Below are 22,659 nucleotides of genomic sequence, written 5' to 3' on the forward strand. Positions count from 1 at the left end.
AATTACATCATTTTTCTGTTTATAACTCCGGTACGAGACTAAACAAAAAACAGCTGAAGAGAAAGATAAAACGAGAACCTGCTCGAAGCACAATTGTATCAGGTAAATTTGTTTTCTTTGAAAACGTTGCGATTGTGTTTATGCGCATATAAAATGCATGGATACTTGATAAATTCTCATGCGAATGCAAGACTATACATCTTTGTCATTCCATTTATGCACGCGGTTTTGATAGAATGTATAAGAATAAAAAAAAAAAAAAAAAACAAGAAACAAAACGTTAAATTTAGATACTATTCTGTAAGCGATATTTTTCCCACCGCGCACATTTTCCCAACTAATTGTAAGATGTGACGTAAGGCATTCGAACGATCGACTTACCGGCCACGTAAAGTCGAACGGGAATCTGATGGGGTTGGAGAAACTCGGCAACGAGACCGTAGAACTGAGGTTCACGACGTTGTCGCCCAGCACCGGCGTAACGACGGCGCCAAAGGTGCACGGCGTCGTCGTGTCGATCTTTGCCTGATAGTGCTTCAGGCACACCCTGAACCTCGTCCTGCAAGGGCCCGAGCATTCCCCCGTCTTCGACGTGTTTCCGGAACAACATTTCCCCAAGCTGTCCTTCCCGTACTCGTTTATGAACGAGTTTAACCTCAGCTCGAATACTCCGGAACCGCTCACCTGAAATATACACGTTCAACGTTAACATCAATGATTTCAATTATTTCAGCTATCGCGAAGCACGACAGAGGAAAAGACGCGACATTCCTGCAATCCTGTAAGATTATACAATTTCCATCGGTTTCACGAAGGGTGCCCGATCAAATCGTTTTGCATGATAATTTCAATTTTTTTTTTTTTGGAAAAAGAGGAATAGCTCGTTATATAATTCAGATAAGAAATTCTAACGGATCGTCATGTGATTCAAAAGTTACGAGTAAAAAAATTTTCCGCTAAATATTTGTAAATTCTTTCAACGACTGCGAACACTTTTTACATTACTTTCGGTGTCTCGTTTTTATGGTAACTAAAGAAAAAAAATGAAGTGTTTAACGAGGTGTACAAACAAGCGAAAATAACAATTGCAGATATAATAATAATCAATCGAGCGCGAAAAGAATGATGATGGTAAAATCGCGAGAGTGATAGAAATAGCGTACAAAATAGGTAAGAAAAAACTTTGGAATGTTGTGTGCGAAGGTGGGAAAGTGTGAGCATTATTCAAAGATTGGAAGAAGAATAAGGAGGATGAGGATGAGGAGGAGAAGGAGGACTTGGTGTATACGGGATGCCGGGAGAATTAAGATAATCTGCTGAATCTCAGACATCAGTGTCGAGTATATCAGGCGAGACAAGAATAATACACAATTACGAGATTTGGGGTCTCTCCGAGTCGGCCCCGTAACATATATCGAAAATCCCCGAAGAAACGCGGCGTGTGTGTTGTTATACTTTTGTAACAATCCTCTCGACGCGTAGCCAACATCCTGACCGACACTAGAACAAGAACCAGAGAGACGGGTCGTCACCGAGAACACAAGCAAACGGCAAAGGTATCGGCTGTTAGAGCTCAAGTTGGCACGAGGGAATCGCTATCACGTATGTAATACAACGGACAACGAGTCGTTGAGCGTGAAATCGTCAGTCATTCATAAATCGAGGCCCGTCCGAACAGCGGTCCACAATTCATACGCAGGTCCTACATACGCAATGAATTAATGATCTCGCGACGGCGCGCGGGCGGCAGTGTGTTTCTTTATCCCCGATATTACTATCGTCATCATCATCGTCGTCATTCACTCCCCCTCTACCTTTTTCTCTTTCTCTCCTAAGCCGCGTCGTTCTTTCGCCCGCAGCTCTGTAATATCCGCCGTTATCGTCCCTGCAAGCAAGCAAGAGAGAGAGACAGAGAGAGAGAGAAAGAGAGAGAGAGAAAGAGAGAGAGAGAGAGAGAGAGAGAGATCCGAAAAGAAGCGCAACAGAAGCCACCGCTGCTGCATCAGCAGCATCAGCAGCAGCAGACCCCAAGAGACTTTGTTAAATACCAGACGCGATTTTTGAGAGTGCATAGCGACGCGACACGGCATATTCTACACGTGTATTCGTCTCAAGTTTTACAGACCCTTGCCTGGCTGGCTGGCTGGTTGACTGGCTGCTGTTTGGCTGCTCGTCCGACTACTTTGCTCTCTTCAACTCTTTGCTTTTTAATCTATGTACGTCCCTGTACGCCCTTATTCTACTCCTACTTCTTATTTTTTTTCTTCAATTTTTTTTACACACGAATCGCCCGGCCTGCAAGCCAGTCAATGATCCTTGGCCCGGGCTGAATAAACAAACACAAACCCGATATGAAACATTGTATACGAGAAGCACGAACGCCGTGCAGCGTGCGATCACCCAATATTGTACGTACATACCTGTAATACAAGACGATATTGTAAGCTTGGAAGCGCGAGATACGACGGTCTTACAACAAGGGAATACATACGGAAACAGTTTTTTATAACCCCTCGAATAGTCTTCTCCTTATCAATCTTCCTTCTCGCGTACATATGTATTTATTTACATAGGTATGTGTTACACCTACTGTCACGGTTATTGAATCACGTTACTCCTTATATACTATCTAAAACGTAATAAATGATGATGATGATGATGATGATGTACGGCGCAATGACGAAATCTCTCTCCGTTGACGTCCTGCACTTATAAATACCGTTTAACACACGGCGACATAACGATGATAGATTATATACTAATGAGGGGAGGAGGTGGAGTAATTCACACATATCCTACAAGTAATTTCGCACGCGATCGCGCGAGTAAACGTGTTCGGAAGATCTGGAATAGTAAACGAATACCGGATGTGAATTACTTTGTATGTAAACAAGTGCGCAAGGTACATATAAATAAACATAATGTTGTCAGAAAAGTGACGTGCGGCGAGGCAAATTAGATGAAGGAGAAAATAGAAAAAAAAAATAACTGGGGAAGTGGGAAAAGTTTGATTGTGAGATGTAATCGTACAATTATCAACAAAACAAACCGCAAGTCGTGCTTAAAGATTTTAAGCAGCAGCCGAAACGAAGCTGTACACACACATATGAAATCCAGCATACGGAATACGGAATAAAGAAGAAGTGTTACGCGTAGCGAAGAGCGTTAGGCATAAGAGAGCCGGAGAGTAAGTTGGCCGCGCTATTAAAGGCGCACGTGCAGCAGCGGCGTCGACGATGCAAACACAGAGGCACGCCAACCGAAAGAATGTGTTACACGTTCCTTGTGACGCCCTCGCGTAAAGCACCCTGCGCCGAATAGCTGATATAAAGTGCACTCTCTCATTAGGGCCGCTTCCCTGCTTTCGTACTCGGTTGGTTGCTGTCCCCCACTCCCCGAGCCAACTTTATCTTTGAAGCACAACTCTCTCAAGAGGTAAATGTAATGGTTCTGTCATTTCTATTGCCACATAAACAAACTTATTCCCATTTAGACACCCGATCTTTCCTGTAAAACGTTTGTCTGAATAATTATGTATAGAAAGAAAAAAACAAACGGATGTGTTAATAAAATATTGACACACAAGTATTTTTCGAGGCTAAGATAAAACGAAATGGAAGTCTAACCGATGTAAACAATGTATCCACGCGTGCATGAGATGCTGGACTTATTGAGTGATCTTGCGACTTTTTCGTGAGGCGGAGATAGCTGGTGGGGAACTTACGGTTCTTGGAAAATCGCTTCCCACCTTTTACGGTTGCGGCCCTATTAAGAGAGTGCACTTTACTACTATTCATAAGCACACACGCGTGTCGCACGAGGCATTCGAGACGCGGGGGTGAGAAGAACGAACGAAGCAACCCGATCTACTTTTCAAATGAGACGTATTACAAGTTGTATACGGACGATACTGCTTGTATCGAGATGAAGTTTGGAAAAATAAGCTACTTTTCGAGCTTACCATGTGCGAAACGTGACGACGGCGGTGGTTAAAACGCTCTTATAGATCGGGGCTCCAAGCCACGCACGCCGATTCGGATTGACTTTTGGCGCAGACGTCTATTCTCGGCTCCAATGGGCTCACGCGTATTTATGGATACCCCCGGTATTTCGTCATAAGCGATTCAAATGCAGCCGCCTCACGGTGGCGACGACGAGAAGAAGAGGAAGGAGGAGAAGGAGGAGGAGTACGTGGAGAAGAAGAGGTTTGAAAGTGTAGAAGAGGAGGAAGACGAGCGAACGGAAACGTCAAACTGACGGAGCCGCGAATCGAGAACGACGACGAGATTTCAATTCTAATTCGCGTCGAGTATTAATTCAAGGGGATAGTGGAGGTGCAGTGGCGATTCTATTTCCGACCACTCTCCCGTACGTTCTTTAATCGGTGTGACAAACAACGAAATCACGGTGAGAAGAGTGGGACTGGAATTCGACGTCGAATGGATGGAATAAAAATCCACGTGATTTTGGGTGAAAAAGTCTTTGACGGAGATACGCGGCGTTGAGAAAAGAAGACGAGGTCTTAGGAAGGTTGAGCGTCTAAGGAGAGACTAGACAATTCTAAAAGAGTGGTTCCAGATTTAGCATTGTAGTAAATCTGCTTTCGGGTGCTCTCTGGTCCGCCTTAGCCTTACCACTCTCTCTCGCTCTCTCTCTCTCTCTCTCTTTCTCTTTCTCTCGGAGATGGGGGTCGCCGCGATACTGAGAACGTAGCAAGAAGAAGAAGTTGAGAAGGATACGCGTTGTAGGTTAAACACACGAAGAAAGAGAACTCGGAGACGCGCGTGCGAGAAGTAGAAGAAGAAGAAGAAGAAGAAGAAGAAGAAGAAGAAGAAGAAACCTTAAGTGAGGAAAAAATCTCTCCCAGGGAGAATTGTCGCATCGTCACGAGAATAAAACTCTCGCCTGACTCTCGGACGTCATCCGAAAAGCTCCGCGTTGAAAACGAGAATGATTACAAAAGGACACAAGGTGGGGTTGACTCGCCTCGCCGAGAAGAAGAATAAGAAGAAGAAGAACCGACTGACTTTGATTCCGGACCAAACAACGTGTCACTCATCGGAACCAAGAGTCGTCGCGTTGACGTTTCCTTCCCGCATCCGTCAAACTCCGCGCTCTTATTGTCAGCTTTGGAAAAACAAAAGAAGCCGGCGAGAGGCGAAAACGTTTGTTTTCAAGTTTCGCGCGCGCCCCACGCAACGCGTTTCGAAAAGGTGGCGGGAATTCCTTTGATTCTCATTGACGGTATGAGAGAGACAGACCCTCGTGACTTCTTACCTCGAGCGGTGAGGGTAGCAGGACGACGGCAGCCGTCCAAAGTATCACCGTGGTCCACATGTTTCGTTGGTGTTTTGTTTGTTGTTTTTTCGTTTTTAGGGAAGGGTGGCAGAGGGATGCCGGTTTGCGCGCACGCGAGAGATTGACGCTCTCTTGTTGCCGCGAGGTTACCTCTTCGTGCAGTAAACAATATCGCGACACTGCATAGCCGTGGAACGTTTAACTCGATTCTTGTCGGTAGGTATTATGTGTCAGCAACTACGACGATTGTAACTCTCTAGATTCCGACGTTTTTTTTCCAATTTCTTTACGAATATATTCGTTTATTCACGACATCTACACCCTCCGGGTTTAAATATTCTGATTAATAATCTTCATTTATTCACACAGAGAATGATAACCACACTGCAATTATATTACCAATTATCTTCTTCTTTCAGATTGCCAATTACGAAAAACAACCAACGAACAAAAATATTATCATCGAGTTATTTAAATACGGGAAGAATAAGAAGAAGAAGAAGAAGTAAAAGAAAACTATACGATTCAAGGATAATAAATTATATATCATATAGAATACAACACTGCACACTGATTACGATGACACCACTTTAATCCAGAATCGTGTCGTAGATGGGAAACGTAGAAGAGTGTCACACGACGCACACAACACACACAAGGAACGTTTTACGAAAAAGACGCGTGACGGGTGTTTTTCTATTTTCCGTATCAAACACCCCTTTCTCTCTCTCTCCCTCTCTCTCCCTGTCTTTCTCTCTCGTTTATTCGTTCAACTATCCCAACCACATAAACAACCGATCGATGCTCCTGACGGTGTATTTTACGTCCATACAATGTTCGCGAACGAGAGAACAACGGTCCATGCCCGGTACATTATACGTCGGGTCTGTACGAAGATGATCGGAGCATCATTCGTTCATTCATTCATTATTACACGACTTCACGCCGCAGTCGCCACAGCCGTCGGTCATACACATAACAATCGTCACCCGCGTGTATCAATTCGGCTGTTTACTACGGACGTAGGTCGTCGGCGAACGGAATGAACCCGCGGCGACGAAATTAGACGCCGGAGAGAGAGAGCCGACGATGTATCGTCAACGTCGGGGGGTGGGTATTTTGGGGTGGGTGTGGGTGGGTGGGGGGAGGGTGGGAGGTAGGGCGGGGAGGGACAAATAGCGAACCAGAACGGATGAGACACGCGAGATGCGCGGAGACGGATGACGAACGAGTCAATTTTCACCCGGGGTCCCAGGGCGAGGATAAACAACACACGCGCGCGCGTCACTGAGCTCACTCTATCTCCGTTCGTTGCTGAGAGGCTACTGGCGCGAGCCGAACTCGGTCCGCTGTCTCTCCCCCACGAGCAGACAGCTAGGCAGAGGCGGCAGCCGGCCTCCTGGTCCTCCGAAGAGCGGACGGCGAGCCTTCCTTCGAACGGCGTCGATCGCCGCGCCGCGTATCGCCGACCGGGCGCAACACTGACCCGACACTGTTATTCCCTCGTCCTCGTCGACGCCGACAGATGGCTAGCCGGCTTACGCGGCTTACGAACGGGCTTTTTTCAAACTCTGCGGGGCGGCAAAACGTGTCCCTGTGCTTTTTCGACCTTTTCTCCCGCACTCGGTTTGTTACAGCGATCGCAATCGTCTTTATCGTAAACGTCCGAACGGCACCGGGAGGTCGCACTGACTGAATGACCACGTTCGGCGATCGGGGTAGCGAAAGCTCTCGAGAGTTTCAACGATTTTTGCAAAGTCGAACGACGCGGAGGTGCTCTGTTCCTTTCGGCGTGCAACCCTCGACTGGAGGTTGCGCCCGACCGCTACCCCTACTTATAATGGCGGTCCCCCCGAGGGGCGACGGGCCCCGCGTCAAGGGGCAGCTGCAGGCCGGCTGCACGCGCCACCCCCACCACTACCATCCCCAGCGCAAACCAGGCCGTCGTCTACCGCGGCTACGATATCCCCCCCTTTCCCTCCTTCGCGACCGGTGGCACGCGCCGCGTGCCTCCCGTGACGTCACCCCTCACGCACGATCGAGGAGGACCGACGACGACGACGACAACGACGACGACGACGACGAAGCGCCGGTGCCTAACTTCGGACCTGCGATACCGAGTAGGTACAGACACCGGCCGCACTTTTATCCTCCTCGTCGTACGTCAACGCGACGCCCGCGTATTATCCGATTTCTCAGGAACCACGAGTTCGGTGTAGCCACACGATTTTTTTAACACTCTGCCGAAAGGTACAATAAAAACTAGATCCAAGATTTTTCTCTTCATATCGTTACTCACTACGAATTCTAAAAACCCTCGCTAAGTAGGTACAAACTGAATGTTTCTTTTTTTGTTTTCATAAACATTCAGGAACACCTTGCGAAAGGGTTGAAAGGACATTTCGTATCCATATGTACCTAGATCGGTGCAACGTTCAACGCTTCCAGAAACATCGTTGCGCGTCAAAAACGCGTCTGTAATAACGTCTAGGTATACACAAAGTACCGACAAGTTGTGGGGGTGAAAAGGGTACAAGGGGATCTAGCCGGAGTAGTGACAACAGTGTGTGATAATCGAGCAGCAAACGGTGCCGCAGGCGAGTAGCGATAACGCGACGCGGCTATGTTCTTTGGCGTAAATGGAAGCCTTTGTTGTTCTAAACCAGCCCGAGTCTCAAGGGGCTCCTGTCCCCCCCACCTCTACACCGAGGGGCTCCGGAGGTGTACAGTGTTCTTCCGGTCGCGCGGTGGTTCAACAGGTCAGACCAAGGGGGAACCAGATGGAACCACTTCCTGCCCTGTGCGCGTACCCCCCTCCCCCTCTGCAAACGAGTGACGCTCACGCACACGTTCGCTGTGCAACGCTGTGCGGATATCCATGAGCACGCAGGCACGCTTCGCGCGCACACCGCACGCGGCGAACGATACCTGCGCACCACACGTGATCACTCGATATGTAACCCACAAACCATGTAACGAAGGAAGCAATGCGCGGGACGAGCTAGGTCATATTGACGTAGGTATCCGTGTAGTCGGGATAGCGCAGCGCTAATCGTTACACTCGCGCGATTCGCGCGACGGCATCGCCGGCGTGCCCCTCGAAGGCGCCTTTGGTGGTAGCGCAAGCCGCTGTCGACGACGAGGAAGATTCTTCGGCAGGCACGCAACGCTGACCCCCTTCATTCATTCTCCGGCAACGTGTTTGGACGGCACGCACACGGCCCGACGCACTGCGCGGGGTTCGACCGCGAAGTGAATTTCTGTCTCAAGTTCAAGCCCGACGATTCGATCTTCCTTTTCGGTGGACCGCGGTTATTCAACGATACCCGGTCGATTACCTTGACGTTTTGCCTTCCGCGTAATTTGACATTGCCGAGGGCTGGAGGAAGGCTAGAACTGCATTGCACGCACCATGCGGGATTCTGGATGGTCTTTTTGTTTTCAAGGTTCACACCCTTGCAGGCTTCGGCAACACTTTTCTGTTCCGATTCTCCTGATTTTCCTTGGTGCGATTAAGACGTTGACCCTGCAGCATGGTCCCGAGCACTCTGCTCTGTCCCGCCCTGAATACCTGCACGTTATGGCGCTTGTATTTTAATAAAGATTTGCCAAGGGCAAACGGAAACGCACGGTGTGCTATGGGAAAGTCAACACACTGCACCGCGTCGTCGCAGGGCGGTATAGGTAGGCATGGCTGTACATGCCTCAGCTTCGTCCAATCCTCAAGCTCGGCACTAACCGAGGAGGTGCAGCAGTCTTGGGTTGGGAATTCCTGACAACTGGGCAAACACACCGATGGCACCTAAAGAAAGCCTTTTTTTATGCACGCACACCGGGGCGCGCCTCTCCTACCTGTCCATCTTATACCCCATGCACATTATCCTCATATTTACATGTCTTATCGTTGCCATCGATATCGCCTCTGATGCTCCAGCGCCATAACGTTCGGAAGCATCAGGGGGTCGGTGTAAATCTTTGATTCCCCGTGATTCGTAGTTTCGTCACTTTTCAGACGGATGGGGAAGATCAGATTTTTTTTTTAATCAACTTTCAGCGAGCTTAACACTGTGATAATGTGAAAATGTGCAGATATATCAAAATTATCACGATTAATCAACCCTACGTTGTAAAACGGCACGATAATTATATAAACTTATTAGTAATGAATATTGGTGTTTTTTTCTTCAAAGAAAATAAAATAATTTGAACGGGAAATAGAAATTATACTTACAGTTGTACAAGTTTAATCGTAAAACGAATATCACGTTTCTTTTGTGAGTTTTGTTAGAGTAAGAACACTGTACAAGAATGATGTAATTTTACAATAATAAAATATGCACCCTGCCAACAAATTTCTGTCGTTCGTCAGTCGATACGTTTTTCTCATAGCAATTATTATTTTCGTTAATTCAGAACATAAGAAGAACATCTCTGGAAAGTTAGTTTTGAATTTTGTATCTTACGTAGAACTCTGAGAACAGTATCATTTTGCTTTCTACAGATTTCATCTTATCTCCTTATATCCGGCAAAATCAAAACTAACCAATGATAAAATACTAACGACGATTACTATAACCCGATAGTCGAATACTTTCCCTATACGCGTACATCCCGAGGCTACGGATTGCGTCATTGCGTCAATCCAATTAACAGGGAAACGAATCCGGCTAAAGTCAAGCGATTTGTACAAGGGGTGTTTAATTTAAAGTGATCCAACGCTCGAGGATTATCCTCCCAGCATGGTGGAAACGGTTATTTCCCTGCATGGTCCCCTCGCGGTTCGTGTTTGTCAATCCGATTGGTGACTTAGGAAGAAATTTATAGCCTGCGTTACGCTACAGAATTGCAAAGCAATTTAACGAGGTGCGCGCGTATCTCCCATACACATACATTACAGACTATTCTACATTATAAGTAGCTGAAGCAGCATCGGAGAAGAAAAACTTACACGGGGTTTATATACATTCTTATACAGAGATAGAGGGAGATCGTGACCAGGAATGAAAATTCTAGTTTGTCCTCACCGCGAATGTATCGAGGGGTGCGAATTATCGATCGCGTATTGAGTTTTCCGAAAAGTTAATCCTCCTTAGTTTACACATTGCCAGAATGTCGTCGACCCAATCCAGACGAAAAATTCATTGCCGCCAACTCGCGTTGATCCCACTGGAAGGTTTCGTGAATCCCGTTATAAATCATCGATCATTAGATTCGTATACGCAATAAATCGTTCTCCGATAATCGATGTTCCCAACGTGATCCTTGCAACGGAATTTACCGAAAGACAAAAATACGAAATCTGTTGAAAAAATTATAAAATTTAGAATCGCCAGTTTACCCGCTACCAGCAAAACCACCTAACCTGTTAAAAAAAAATCCACCAGGTTGGCAGCACTGATTGCCACTCGATAAATTGGGAAAATACTAACCGGCCCCTGATTAAGGAGCAATTCGTAAGGCCTCGTAGTCGCGCGTACCCCTAAATCGGGGGTTGGAAATGCCTCGCGGGGTGTTTCGGTGGTGGGGATATCGGTGCACGCGCGACGCGTGCCCGAATTTTACCGAAGGTAGTCGAGGCGAGCCGAAGAGTGGTTTGAAACCCGAAGACCGAACCTCGATAGGAATAATAACAATAATCCCCTGACCGAGCAGACCCGCGTAGCTTAAGATACGGATCGGATGTTGCAGCTGCTGCAGCCAGTGTGTCCGTCGAACCGTTCCAAAGTTTTTCCTTTCTCCGTCTTCGTCCTCACTCTACAGCAGCAGCAGCAGCTCCTGCTTCTTTCCAGGCGCCAAGGATGATCATCTCGGTACCAAAACGGCCCAACTCACTTTGTTTGCTGTTTTTACCCGGGCGCTAATTAACCCCTGTAACTACACGCCTCGTTATTCACCGCGCTCCATATTCGACGAGTGCGTGAAACGACAGGTTCAGCTTTTTGCTGCTTCCGTGCACAACATCGCACCGTAGAACGTCCAGTTGCCCATTTACCTGCACCGTCTACCAGCTGGGAGATAAAAACTTATCAAACCTCGCCTGCGGCACTTAATTACGAGAATAACCTACATCGTCAGGCAGTCGCTTCTTGCGGCCACGCTTATCCCATCCACCTATAACGACAGAGTCTGCAAAACGAAAATTCGAAGTCTTCTCCTCCTGATTAACCGCGTTTTACAAACGATTCACTTTTCTCTTTGTGCTCAGGATTATGCAGAAATAAACGTTCAACGTTCTCGCAGGAGATGATATCCTTTTCTGGTTTTCAATCTCACGAATGTGATATCGATTCAAAAATTGATGTAGAAAAAATCTAAGCTTCGATCGATGAAAAGGTCTTTGGGCCCATCCGATTCTCCTGAACTCATTGTCACCGAAGATTATAAAGGTAGGCCAGGCCTGCGGGATAGAGTACCTTGTACATCCGACCGTGTAGCTTGTATTCGGGTTTCTCGTGCGTCGCGGCATCAGGAACAGCATCTGGATCTCGGAAAGAGGCTGCAGTTGGTGCCGCCGTCCGTCCGTTCCTCAGTATTCGCTCTTCGTTCTTGGCTCCTCGTTCGTTGCATCGGGAATGAGGAAGGGAAGGGCGACGAAGAGAAGAGAGGAGCCAGAGAAGAAGAGAAGCGCCGAGTCCCACCTTGACTTTCGAGGATTTCCTTGGCGTGCAGCCGGCGTTTTGGCCCATTGGAAATTAATAGCTTTCCCATTGGGTCAGTCGATGAGCACCGAGGGAAAGTAAAATGGGGCTCTTGCCTCCTTGTTAAAGACTCTCGTTATAACCCTTTTCTTCGCTTCGCTGGACGCAACGAGTTTCTGCCTCTGCAGCCAACCGTCTATTGTCGTTAGAAGGAAAAAAAAAAAAAAACGAAGAGAAACTTAAAAAAAAAACATATATCGTGTATAACGTCTATAAATGCCAATAAGGGGCACAATTACGCCTCGTCTAGGGGAAATTAATCTTTCCAACTGACTACGCGCGTCAACAACAGCTATATATAGCTGAATTGCGTATTATATGTATATGTATACAGCATAAGAGCGCGGAGGTCAAAATAGATTGGATTTCCTCAGGTCGGTAGCAGCCCTCTTCGAAAACGCCAGCTTACACTCCCACGCTCGCTAACCGTCCGGCTACCCTTAAACCCAATGCAGATTCGTCTCTTATACCTGAGCTGACGTGAAGAAAAGCTCTAATTGGATTTCTTTGCCCGAAACGCGGGACAGATACTCCTGTAAGCTTGGATTTAGAAAACGAACCTCCTGCACGAGAAACTTACACCAGCCCACTTTCTTTTCCATCGTGTATAATATAAAAGCATACACGTATAAAAATGATTTTTTTCATTGCAGGGAGAATTTTAGAATGAAAAGCGTGAACACTGTTTTTGATTTCGCTTTCGTTTGGCTTTCCTAACGTCTTAATTTAGCGTGTTTGTTATTGGTCTTGTTCTCGAATTGTACCAACTCTTCAAGTCAAATGATAAAATGGGCCCAACAAGGATGAATGCAGCTGTTTCCCTCGGTTCTCCGTCTTGTAAACTGTATACCCATATCCGTGTATATTCAATAATCAAGCGGTATCATCGGGTCGTTTCGTTCGCACGGTCACGTGACTGTTAAAAAGCCATAAAGATCGTCCAAGCCCGCACCTATAGACAGCTCGCCGCATTGTTTCCAGTATTACGGAAACATGTAGCGTCGTTTGGACCGCCGCCCACGCCGCTCGGGGCGCGTGTGAGGCGTTTAAAAGGAAAGGAATAAAAGGTGAGAAACAAAAAGAGTGGAAAAATTCCCGAGTACATAGACGAGCGCGTGAAAGGCTGCACATTGCGGATGTTTGATAACAGGTGCGTGTGGGTGTGGAGGGGGTCGGGATCGGGATGAATTCAGCCTGACGTGAGCGTCGGAATTTCATTCCCGTCACGTCCACGGGTTGCAGTTGACGTCGAATGTTCGTCCATCCATCCATCCGTCGTTGTACGTACCTACGTACGTCCATCCGTCGTACAAACCTGTGGGAACAAAGCTTCGGCTATGACATCGCGCATTGTTATGTTAAAAGCGGTGGAAACCGCCAGCATTGTCTCTAACCGTCCGAGGCGCGTAGCTTCTGTTCACCGATATTGAGCTTGCACACGTGGCCGACGGAGCTTTTGGCTTCTGCCAAGCGCTGGACGACGAAGAAGACGACGCGACGCCCGAATAACCGATCACCGACCGCCGCTCTTAAGGGTATTACCTATTCATTATCCTCGCTTTCTGGTGTAACACCGTCGATTTCTCCATGTCGGCTACCGCGTTAATGCCTCCCCTCTCCTTCTCCCCCCATTTACTCAACGTCGCGATGACAATGCGATGAAAGAAAACGACCAAGACGACGACAACGCAGCCGACGCGACGGCGTTCGGAGGCCGCTGCTCGATCGCACGGATACAAAGAACCAGTTAATTGCAATTCAATGGACACTGGCCGTCGCCACCCGTCCGTAACACCGAGACATGATTCACGCCTTGCCCCCGAAGGGATTCTCGTTTCTTGTGCTTTATTAGATAATTCGGTATTCGGTCTTGGCGAAGATTCGCGGCGTCGAGGACCGCCACTATCTAGAAAATAAATAACTCGCTGCATGGATTGCAGGATCGAGGGTGTGTGAATGCCGGGAAAACGGATTTTTGAAACGGCGAGTGGTAGATCGAATCGCAACAAGCCACGTGTGAGAGCAAGGATATTCAATTACTCGATGATTAATAGAATGGACAACGATCGGTCATCAAGTTCACGAAGCAGACAGCTCGATGAAAGCTAATGAGCATTGGCTAATTGTGGCAGTTTTCTTTCGTTGGAGGAGTTCGATAACCGTAGAGATAGTTGCGAGAAATGATAATCCTACTTTAATCGTTCCCACAGCTTTGTTTCAACTGCTCGAGAGTAATGGAATGACTATGAAGACGCCGAAAAACGAGCGATGTAAAAAGTATTCGCGCCACGGTGTATACGGTCTTGGATTTAAACGCGGGACATGTTTAATGATATTCAGGAATCGTTCCCGATTATATTGCGAACGTGTAGCCGGTGAGTTCAAGGCCAGAATTTCACTGTCTATTTCCGTATTTTAATCACGGATTTCTATCTCAAGCCACCGTGAGAACAAGAACAAGAATATTTTCTATCCTACCGTGGTTATTTATTGCGCCGATGAAGTGCAACACCCGAACAACGACGGTTACGACTATTTTCGACTGCAAAATTACTCGACATTCTGTCAGTAATGGCCCATTGTGCAAATTTAAGGCTAACATGTTCTTTCCATCTGAACAGAAAATGATCTTTTTGCAAAAAAAAAAAAACATGAAATAAGTTAAAAAGTAGAATTAAAAAATGATGAAACTGATTTTTGTGACGAATTTTGGATAATGCCGGTGAGAAGTTTTATGTAGGCCATAAAAATATAAATATACTACCAAATGAACAATACGTAAAAGATCTATTCGCATAGTATCCGAAGGTTGGTGAAGCAAACCGTTTCAATAACTCTCGAGAGAGACTTCAGTTTTCACCAGTATCTCCTGTTTTTTTTTTTTTTTTTGTATTTTCGTACTAGACCGTGAACGGATATTCATGGCTAAAATGCTGGCTGAAAAAACTGGTGTAAAGTAAATGTCGACAAAAGGTATATCGTTCCAAAATGGGAATGTAAAAATAGCGATAACGAGAGTGACGCATTTTGAAATTCACCCACTCGAGAATAATTCTAACCCGCAATAGTCCGTCGACTGTTCGCTCCATTCGCACGAGAAACGAAGAGTGGATTTCGAGTGTGTGGAAAATCGATCGGGCGAACAAACGTCCAATTAAACGACGTATCGAAGAGGATTCGATGACGCTAAAAGCGAGGGAGTATCGAGAGAGAGGAGAAGAGTATAAGGTGTAGGAAGGAGGGGCTCGGCTCTCCTTTATCACCCTCGCGTGTCACGTCAAATTTTCTCACCGGGTTCGAGCAGCTGTGAGATCGTTCTCTGGGAAGACGTAGAGAGGATGAAAAAAAAAAGTTGGAGGAAGAGGAGGCGGGTGCATTTAAGCGGGACGAAGGAAGTGCGAGAAACTGCAAGGAAGTAAGGAAGGAAGGAGCGAGATGGAAGCGTTGCTCTTATTTTTGGACTCACGGTCGTTTGACAGAGAGAGAGGGATGGAATAAGAGGGAATAAGAGGGAATAAGAGGGAATAAGAGAGCATAACAGAGAAACGTGGCGTTGTAGGTACGTACACGGCACACGTGTGTTCCGGTGGTGGTTTCTGCAGGCGGTGGTTGCCGGGGCGACAGACGGAGCGAGGGGCGGAGGGGGATGAAGTCCGGAAGCCAAGGTGGTTGCAGCCAGCCTCCGCCGCAGCCACTTCCTCTCTCGGCCACTGCCCACTCTTCAGCCTCTCGACCCCCGCTCCCCGCAGCTCCGATGCATGCGGAGCACTCGTCATCTCGCCTGAACATCCGGAAGTCGAAAATATTGGCAAGCTGCGCCACTACTGGCATATGGTCAATTTCCATTTTCCTATTTTCCCATTTTCTCGCCAACGTTGCTCGATCGATCTTCGCCGCTGTGTCAAGCACCAGATATTACAGACGCGGGTATGTAATATACGAGGGATGAAATTAAATGTTTGAAGTTTTGCCGATTATGGGAATTGGAAAAGTTACAACGCCTTTGTATTCTTCATTTTACAGTGCCTATAATATTATACATAGACAAGTAGACATGTTTTGAGACAGTGTTTCTTGTCTGTTGTACCGTTAGTTGTTCATCATTTCACTGATATTCTCTTTTTCACGTAATACTAAATAGGATGGCGTAAAGAGAAACTGAAATACTATTTAGCTGTTCGTGTATAGGTTATCTCTTCCAAAACGGTCCATTTTATACATCAAGCGGTGAGGCCCACTTTATTGCAATGCCAGATGCTGGATAATGTGAATATTCGTTAATTGTCAATCGTTAACACATTAAGCATTTCTAAAAGGAGCAGTGAGAAGTTAAATACTCTTACCAAACAGCCAAATAGGTCGCATATGACAAAAGAAAAAAGTATGAAAAAAAATAAAACACGTGAATCCGCGACCACGGAAAGAATCAAGATATTCACTTTACTAAAACAAGATCGGAGAAAGGTTAGAAATTACGTGATTTCAGATTCTGCAATGATGCGAAAATAATAGAATTCGCAATGTACTCGTAATGATCTTGGCTGATCGGTAAACGAGATTCCCTTTAACGAATTGCCAATGACAACTTTCGGAACGAGTTTTATATGCATAAACTATACCCGCACATTTTTGTATAATACGCATTAGCAGAAGAGCATAGACTCAACTTGAATTATATGTTCGAGAAGTAAACACGCTGCTTCGCATGTTTTGTTGAATTTCAATCAAACTTTAATCAAATTACGGAGTGTAGTGCCGCATATTTGCCTACGCATATGAACCCCCTCAACTGATTAATTGGATGAATAAACAGCGGCCAATTTGACCTCCGGAAATTAGCGTCGAAGCTATATAGCACCGATACATGCATAGCTCTGCAGGATAAACACAGAATAACAATAATTCGCTGGCTTGTTGTTTGCACAATTTATAGCCCGTCGGGTGTACCAGCTCTTCCCGATATCGCGCAGACTGCAGCTAAGCAAAAACATGGTTGAATAACTGGTATAATACGAATGGCGCTCTGGCGCTTCGGTGTATGTACAATAGAACATACGTATAATTACGTATAATATACTAGATATAATTTATGCGCCAAAGTTAATTATCATTATTACGAACAGGGCCGGGCATATTAGCCACAGTCTAACTCCTCGGAATAATGCGGACACCAAACAAGCGAAAGAGCTTTAATTACTCCATGGACTGTGACGACGGCGGTATAGAAAACGCCGAACGTGATACGGAAGCATAATTTTTGCACATCATCGACAAATTGGACCGTCTGTAACATCGGCGATGATAGACAGCAGCTCGACCAGCGAAAGCGAGAGTTCGCCTGCATTTGGCTGACAGTGAAAGAAAAAAAGTGTGTCCAAAATTCTGTTACCGCATCCGCAAAATTGAAAGATATAAAATGACAGAAAATTTGTGATTCCGCAGCAGGCTGTAAATAAATAATTGCTGACTTTGCACTTTCCTCGGATGTAACTATAACCAATTAAATGTGGAGTTTCATAATGAAACGCGAGAAAGTGGTATCAATTATTTCTATCGACTTGCAAAGCGGCCAATTCTGCGATGCAATCGCATCTCGACGTTTCATCCAACTACTGCTTACTAGTTGGGTGAAAAATTTCACCCCGGAGATTTCCGGCTGTTCTATATTTACACGGAGACTGCACGCGTTCGTTCCGTACCGCGTGGAGGATCGGATCCATATTTCATTAGCCTTCGTTTTTTGTAGAGTTTAGTTGTTTTTCGGGTTTTTTTCCCCCACTATTCCCTGCACACCGGTTGCTCCGAATTAGACGCCATTAGAACCGTTTATTTCTAGGCAACGTAGGTTTCGTAGCTGATGTGCGATACATAGCCTAGCCCATGTATACCTAAATACGACTAAACTGGGAACGCTCGTCAGTTGCATACAACCAGGTATAGGTTTCCTTGCCTTCCTGTTATCGCATCGAGTATGTATTTCTCTCCCCACAACCTTTATTATACAGTTACCGTTTGCTGCAGCAAAGACCCGAGTCGCACATTAGTATCGTAATTGTAACCAGTCATCTTCAAATTGTATATATATGAATTTATAGTTTAATATCTTGCCTCTTACTGCCTTGTCCCGTACGAAGAGAAACATTACAATGACTTCCAAAGGTGAAAACTGGCTGGACTCACAATCAGCGAACGCCGTAACGGTGTGACACTGCCATGTCTAATGCAGCGATGAAATTCCTCCGCGTTGTCGTTCTAGATCAGTCAAAATCCCCGCCACTTTGCCAATATGGTCTATAAATAGTCCGACATGCGTAGAGCGAGTACAACCGTTATCTCCTAGACTCAAGTATGTATGGGAGAAATTTATATAAATTGACGAGTATCTTCGCGTCCGCAGAACTGCACGGTTTAATGCTTCCCTGAGAGGCGAGTAGCGGAGTTCACGTATATATAAGGTATTCAAAATATCCCGCCAAGAATTCATAAGTCAAGGTTGACCACGGCGTATAACTCGACAACTATCATCGATTGCACAATACATTAGCACAGAGTGTAAACGCTTACCGCCTCAAGCATAACCAGCACCACCAGCAGCGGAAGCTGACGGCTGAGTAAAAGTAACGCAAAGTGGTCAAAGACGTGCACACGTCGGAAGAGCAGAGCATTTCTCCGAGCTATAACGAGGTAATCGTCAACAAACCGCAAGCGAGATGAAGAAGGTGCTTCTCGTCTTCGGTTTCCTCCTTTCAATCATCGCGGTCAGCGAAAAGAGCCGCGTCTCGGCTGCCGAGCCAATATTGTCGACGCCTCTTGGGCGAATTCGAGGCGTTGTCTCTATGGCTGAAAATGGAAGATCCTTCAACGCCTTTCTCGGCATTCCCTACGCCAGACCTCCGCTGGGCGATCTCAGGTTCACGGTGAGTATTCGCACTTTTATTGCCTGCCAAATTATCAGCAGAAACTATACTGGGAGAAAACCGCGGTGTCGAGCTCTATTCGGTGTCAGACCAACACGACCCGATATTCAATCTTCCAATTGACCACCAAAGATAGTTCCATGGTAGTCCACACCAGCCAATTTCTTTCGATTTGAACGCTAGCAAATTTTCACAGTGTACGATTATTGACACACTTTCAGCCACCCGTAACTCCGTATAGATGGTACGGGGTTTTAAACGCCACCAGAGACGGCCCGATTTGTTCTCAGAGGGACTTCCTTGGAGATCCTTCGCTACTTCTCGGTTCCGAAGACTGTTTGTACCTCAACATCTACACGCCAAAGGTTGACTTTCTATCGAGTTTTGCATTGCTGAAATCCTGACAGTGACCCCTTGACCTTCCGTTTCAGTTGCCATCCGAACATGGCCACTACGCGCTTCCAGTGATGATATGGATTCACGGAGGATCGTGGCTCTGGTGGAGCGGCACGAGTCGGCATTTCAATCCGGCCCGTTTGATGAACAAGGATCTGATATTGATAACGATCAATTACCGTCTGGGTTGGCTCGGTATTGAACGAATTTCGGTCATCTCAATCAACCGAATGTTACAGTCACGAAACTTTTGCTAACACTGGTAATTGGCTTTCAAGGCTTTCTCAGCACGGAGGATGCCGTTGTGCCGGGAAACAACGGACTTAAGGATCAGGCAGCGGCGATAAAGTGGGTCAGCGAGAATATCGGGGCCTTTGGCGGTGATCCTCAGAGGATAACGGTAGCTGGCCAAGACACCGGAGCCGTCAGCGCGCACCTCCACATGTTTTCGCCTTTGACGAAGGGTGAAGATACCCTTTTTGATCGCTTACCGTCCCAGTGAATTTTAGGCGTGTTATTACCGTGGCTTGAAATTTCCTTCCAGACTTGATAACGTCGGTGATATCGCAGAGCGGAAGCGCCTTCGCACCCTCAGCACTTTCCTATCCAGGCGAGGCTTTGAGAAAAACTAAAAGTTTGGCAGAGGCGAACGCCTGTCCGACGGAATCGAACCCAGAAATGATAGCGTGTCTTCGGAAGCTGGACGTCGAGCAAATCACAACAACTGACGCAATACTTTACGTAAGTGCATCAGCGATAATCGCTGGTTTGACCTCATCGCTCACGGAGACGCGGGATTGATTTTTCAAGGTGTGGAACGGGCAGCCCTCGGTGCCTCTTAGAGCGGTCGTCGAGGGGACAGTGGAAGGTGCTTTCCTGGTCGAACACCCCGAGAGCACCGTGGAGAAGGGAAACCAGGCGAACATTTCGATGATGGTGGGCACCGTGCGGGACGAGGGCGCGGTGATAACGTCTCGTGAGTACGAGGAAAACACGCTTGTGAAATCGTTGATGATTTCAGGCGTCGCGTTTGGTTGGGGATGGATCTTGACCGGAGCGTCATAAACGCGATGGTAAACAAGCGGTACCAGCCGCTATCTGGCTTTGAGTGATGACCCGCTTTGTACGCGTAACTTGGTCCATTATCTGCTGACCCACGCTCTCGCGTAATACGCGTGTATGTTATTGTGGTGATAAACAAACTGTGGGTTAGTACCGATTCAAGGCCGACGGGTGGAATCATCGGCGATTATGTTCCTTGTACGAGGAGAGAGAGAGAGGGAGGGAGAGAACCGTCGTGGCGGTGACGACGTCTTTCGGATCTTTATGTTACAGCGCTGATGTTCGGGACAACAACGCTGTCCGCGATCGCCGACAACTTCCGCGCCGCATTTCCTGCCATCTTTGTTTACGAAGAGTATTACTCAGAGCGGGCAAAGAACGATATTTCCGATGCCATCAAAAGCCACTACTTTGGCGACGGGAGGATATCCGCCACCTCCGTTTCCGACTTGCAAAAGGTTCCTATACCTCGTTTCTAAGACGATCCGTATCCCGCGCCTCTGGCTGTCTATCGGTTGCTGACATTCTTTTGAAACAATCTATTTCAGGCGGCCACGACGAGGTTATTCAGCCGTCCAGTAAATTGGATTGCCGAAAAACAGCGTGTCAACAACACGATATACCTTTATCAGATGAACTACAGGTATGATATGCAGAGCAGAACTAGCCAATCGCTGTTCTTATACAGTAACTTTCACCCAATCGAAAAGTGACTAATTGTAAATTGAGGAGCGAATCAATCGGAAGAGAGTTAGCTCGTAACTAGCGGTGGCGTGGGAATCGTAATTACCATCAACGTGCACTCCCATGGCTGTAGCGCATATATATAATTCTCGAGAATAATCAAAGCTGAGTTGTGAATGACAGAACTGAGAGGGAGATAGCCGGCTCTGCCATGCTCCGTCTCCTTTTCTCTTCGGTCATTGTAATACCGTTCGAGGACTAGCCATGCGTGGTCCACGCGTTATACAACGACACATCCATCGTAATCACATCGGGTAATTGCACCCTCCTTTTGTTTCATTCACATCCATCCGCAGAGGCAGTTTATCCTTCTCGAAAATATACGGAGCCGGGATTCTTGATATGGGAGTTTGCCACGGTGACGATTTGCTCTATTTATTCGATTTCCATTCTCTCTTCCGGCGGTCAATCGGTTCCACCGAGGAAGAACGAGTGATGAAGGAAACCATCAGCGAGCTTTGGTACAACTTTGTCGCAACTGGGTAAGCGGACACTCCACAGCTCATCGATCGTTCCTCTTAAGACTCTTCCTAACACCGACTACTTATGGTTGACCCTTGAATTTTTCGGCAGGAAACCAACGCTGGAAATTACCGAACTTTTGCCCAACAAGTGGGAGCCGGTCGACAAAAATACCCAGGATTTGAACACCTTCGTCATCGATGGTCCCCAGAATTTCATGGTCATGCAGCGCGTTCAGAACGCCGCAAATCGCCTCGACAGTTCATTCTGGGAGGGTCTGTCGATTGCCCATAATCCGAGCAAGGACGTCTTCCCGCAGGTGACCAAAACCTCCTGGACAAACTATATCAAAAACGCATTCGCAAAGCTGAAGAGAGGGGTCAAGAGGCTCTTCGGTCAATCGTAATTTTCACGCCTGGCAACTCTTAGCTTCTCATCTATTAAACCTGCTCTGCCTGTATAATGTAATACGAATGTTACGTGTAGAACTTTATTCGAATAAAACTAATTCGTGCAAATTTCTCGCGTGGATGTCACACCAAGATTCAAACTAATTCGTGCAAATTTTGATTTTGCTTCTAATCGTCCGCAGATCGATTAAGAGACGAAGAATTACCCGTTCACTGCATATCGATACCATCGATACCTACGGCGATATGTCACTGCTTTATAAGAACAGGAAACAGCACGTACACCGATCAATCACTTCCGGTCGATCTTTCATTTCGTTAATTACATCGCATGCGCTTAGAGGCTAACAAATTAAAACCAACTTATACGTGACCTGCTTGTGAAGAAAAAACATACCGAGTTCTTCCCAACGCTTGCGTTGATACAATTATGTTATGACAGTTTTTTCACCCAATTGTTCAATCTTGGTAACAGGTCAATGTCCATCAAAACCAGCTCTAATTTTTTCCATCAAATTCATGGTACTCCCAACTCTTCCTTTTTCCGAATGAGTCATTACGCGAACAAGTCGGCGTCAAATTGGTCGCAATCGGTTAAAACCGCATAAAACCGCATGATCTGTTACAATTTTGAACCGAGCTAGATATAGCAGGATACATTATATTTGCTTA

The 22,659-nt window shown here is 46.5% G+C and overlaps 2 protein-coding genes across 5 annotated transcripts in view; one reads left to right on the plus strand and one right to left on the minus strand.

Annotated features, from left to right (window-relative positions):
• Positions 1-22,659, minus strand: part of LOC124302318 (neurogenic locus protein delta) — an 81,532-nt gene that overhangs the window by 23,694 nt on the left and 35,179 nt on the right. The window contains exons 1-2 of one of the 3 annotated variants that reach the window (XM_046758358.1): positions 5,278-6,720; positions 382-684 (exon numbers count right to left, since the gene is read on the minus strand). In XM_046758358.1, the coding sequence (XP_046614314.1) occupies positions 382-684; positions 5,278-5,337 (363 nt within the window). In that variant the 5' untranslated portion in view covers positions 5,338-6,720. Of the gene's footprint in view, positions 1-381; positions 685-3,961; positions 4,346-5,277; positions 6,721-22,659 lie in introns of those variants that run through there. The other 2 variants (XM_046758360.1, XM_046758359.1) reach the window with 2 other exon arrangements.
• LOC124302319 (esterase E4-like) lies at positions 18,379-22,095 on the plus strand. Of its 2 annotated transcripts, none has more exons than XM_046758361.1 (10): positions 18,379-18,913; positions 19,135-19,278; positions 19,345-19,504; positions 19,588-19,773; positions 19,854-20,050; positions 20,120-20,285; positions 20,645-20,829; positions 20,920-21,014; positions 21,412-21,597; positions 21,689-22,095. In XM_046758361.1, the coding sequence occupies exons 1-10, from the start codon at positions 18,707-18,709 to the stop codon at positions 21,981-21,983; spliced, it is 1,821 nt and encodes a 606-aa protein (XP_046614317.1). In that variant the 5' UTR covers positions 18,379-18,706; the 3' UTR covers positions 21,984-22,095. The 2 variants fall into 2 exon arrangements, with proteins under 2 accessions (XP_046614317.1, XP_046614318.1); XM_046758362.1 differs by having other exon boundaries at positions 18,692-18,913; positions 19,110-19,278.

The sequence above is a fragment of the Neodiprion virginianus genome, chromosome 4, assembly GCF_021901495.1.
Source record: "Neodiprion virginianus isolate iyNeoVirg1 chromosome 4, iyNeoVirg1.1, whole genome shotgun sequence".
Classification (NCBI taxonomy): Eukaryota; Metazoa; Arthropoda; class Insecta; order Hymenoptera; family Diprionidae; genus Neodiprion; species Neodiprion virginianus.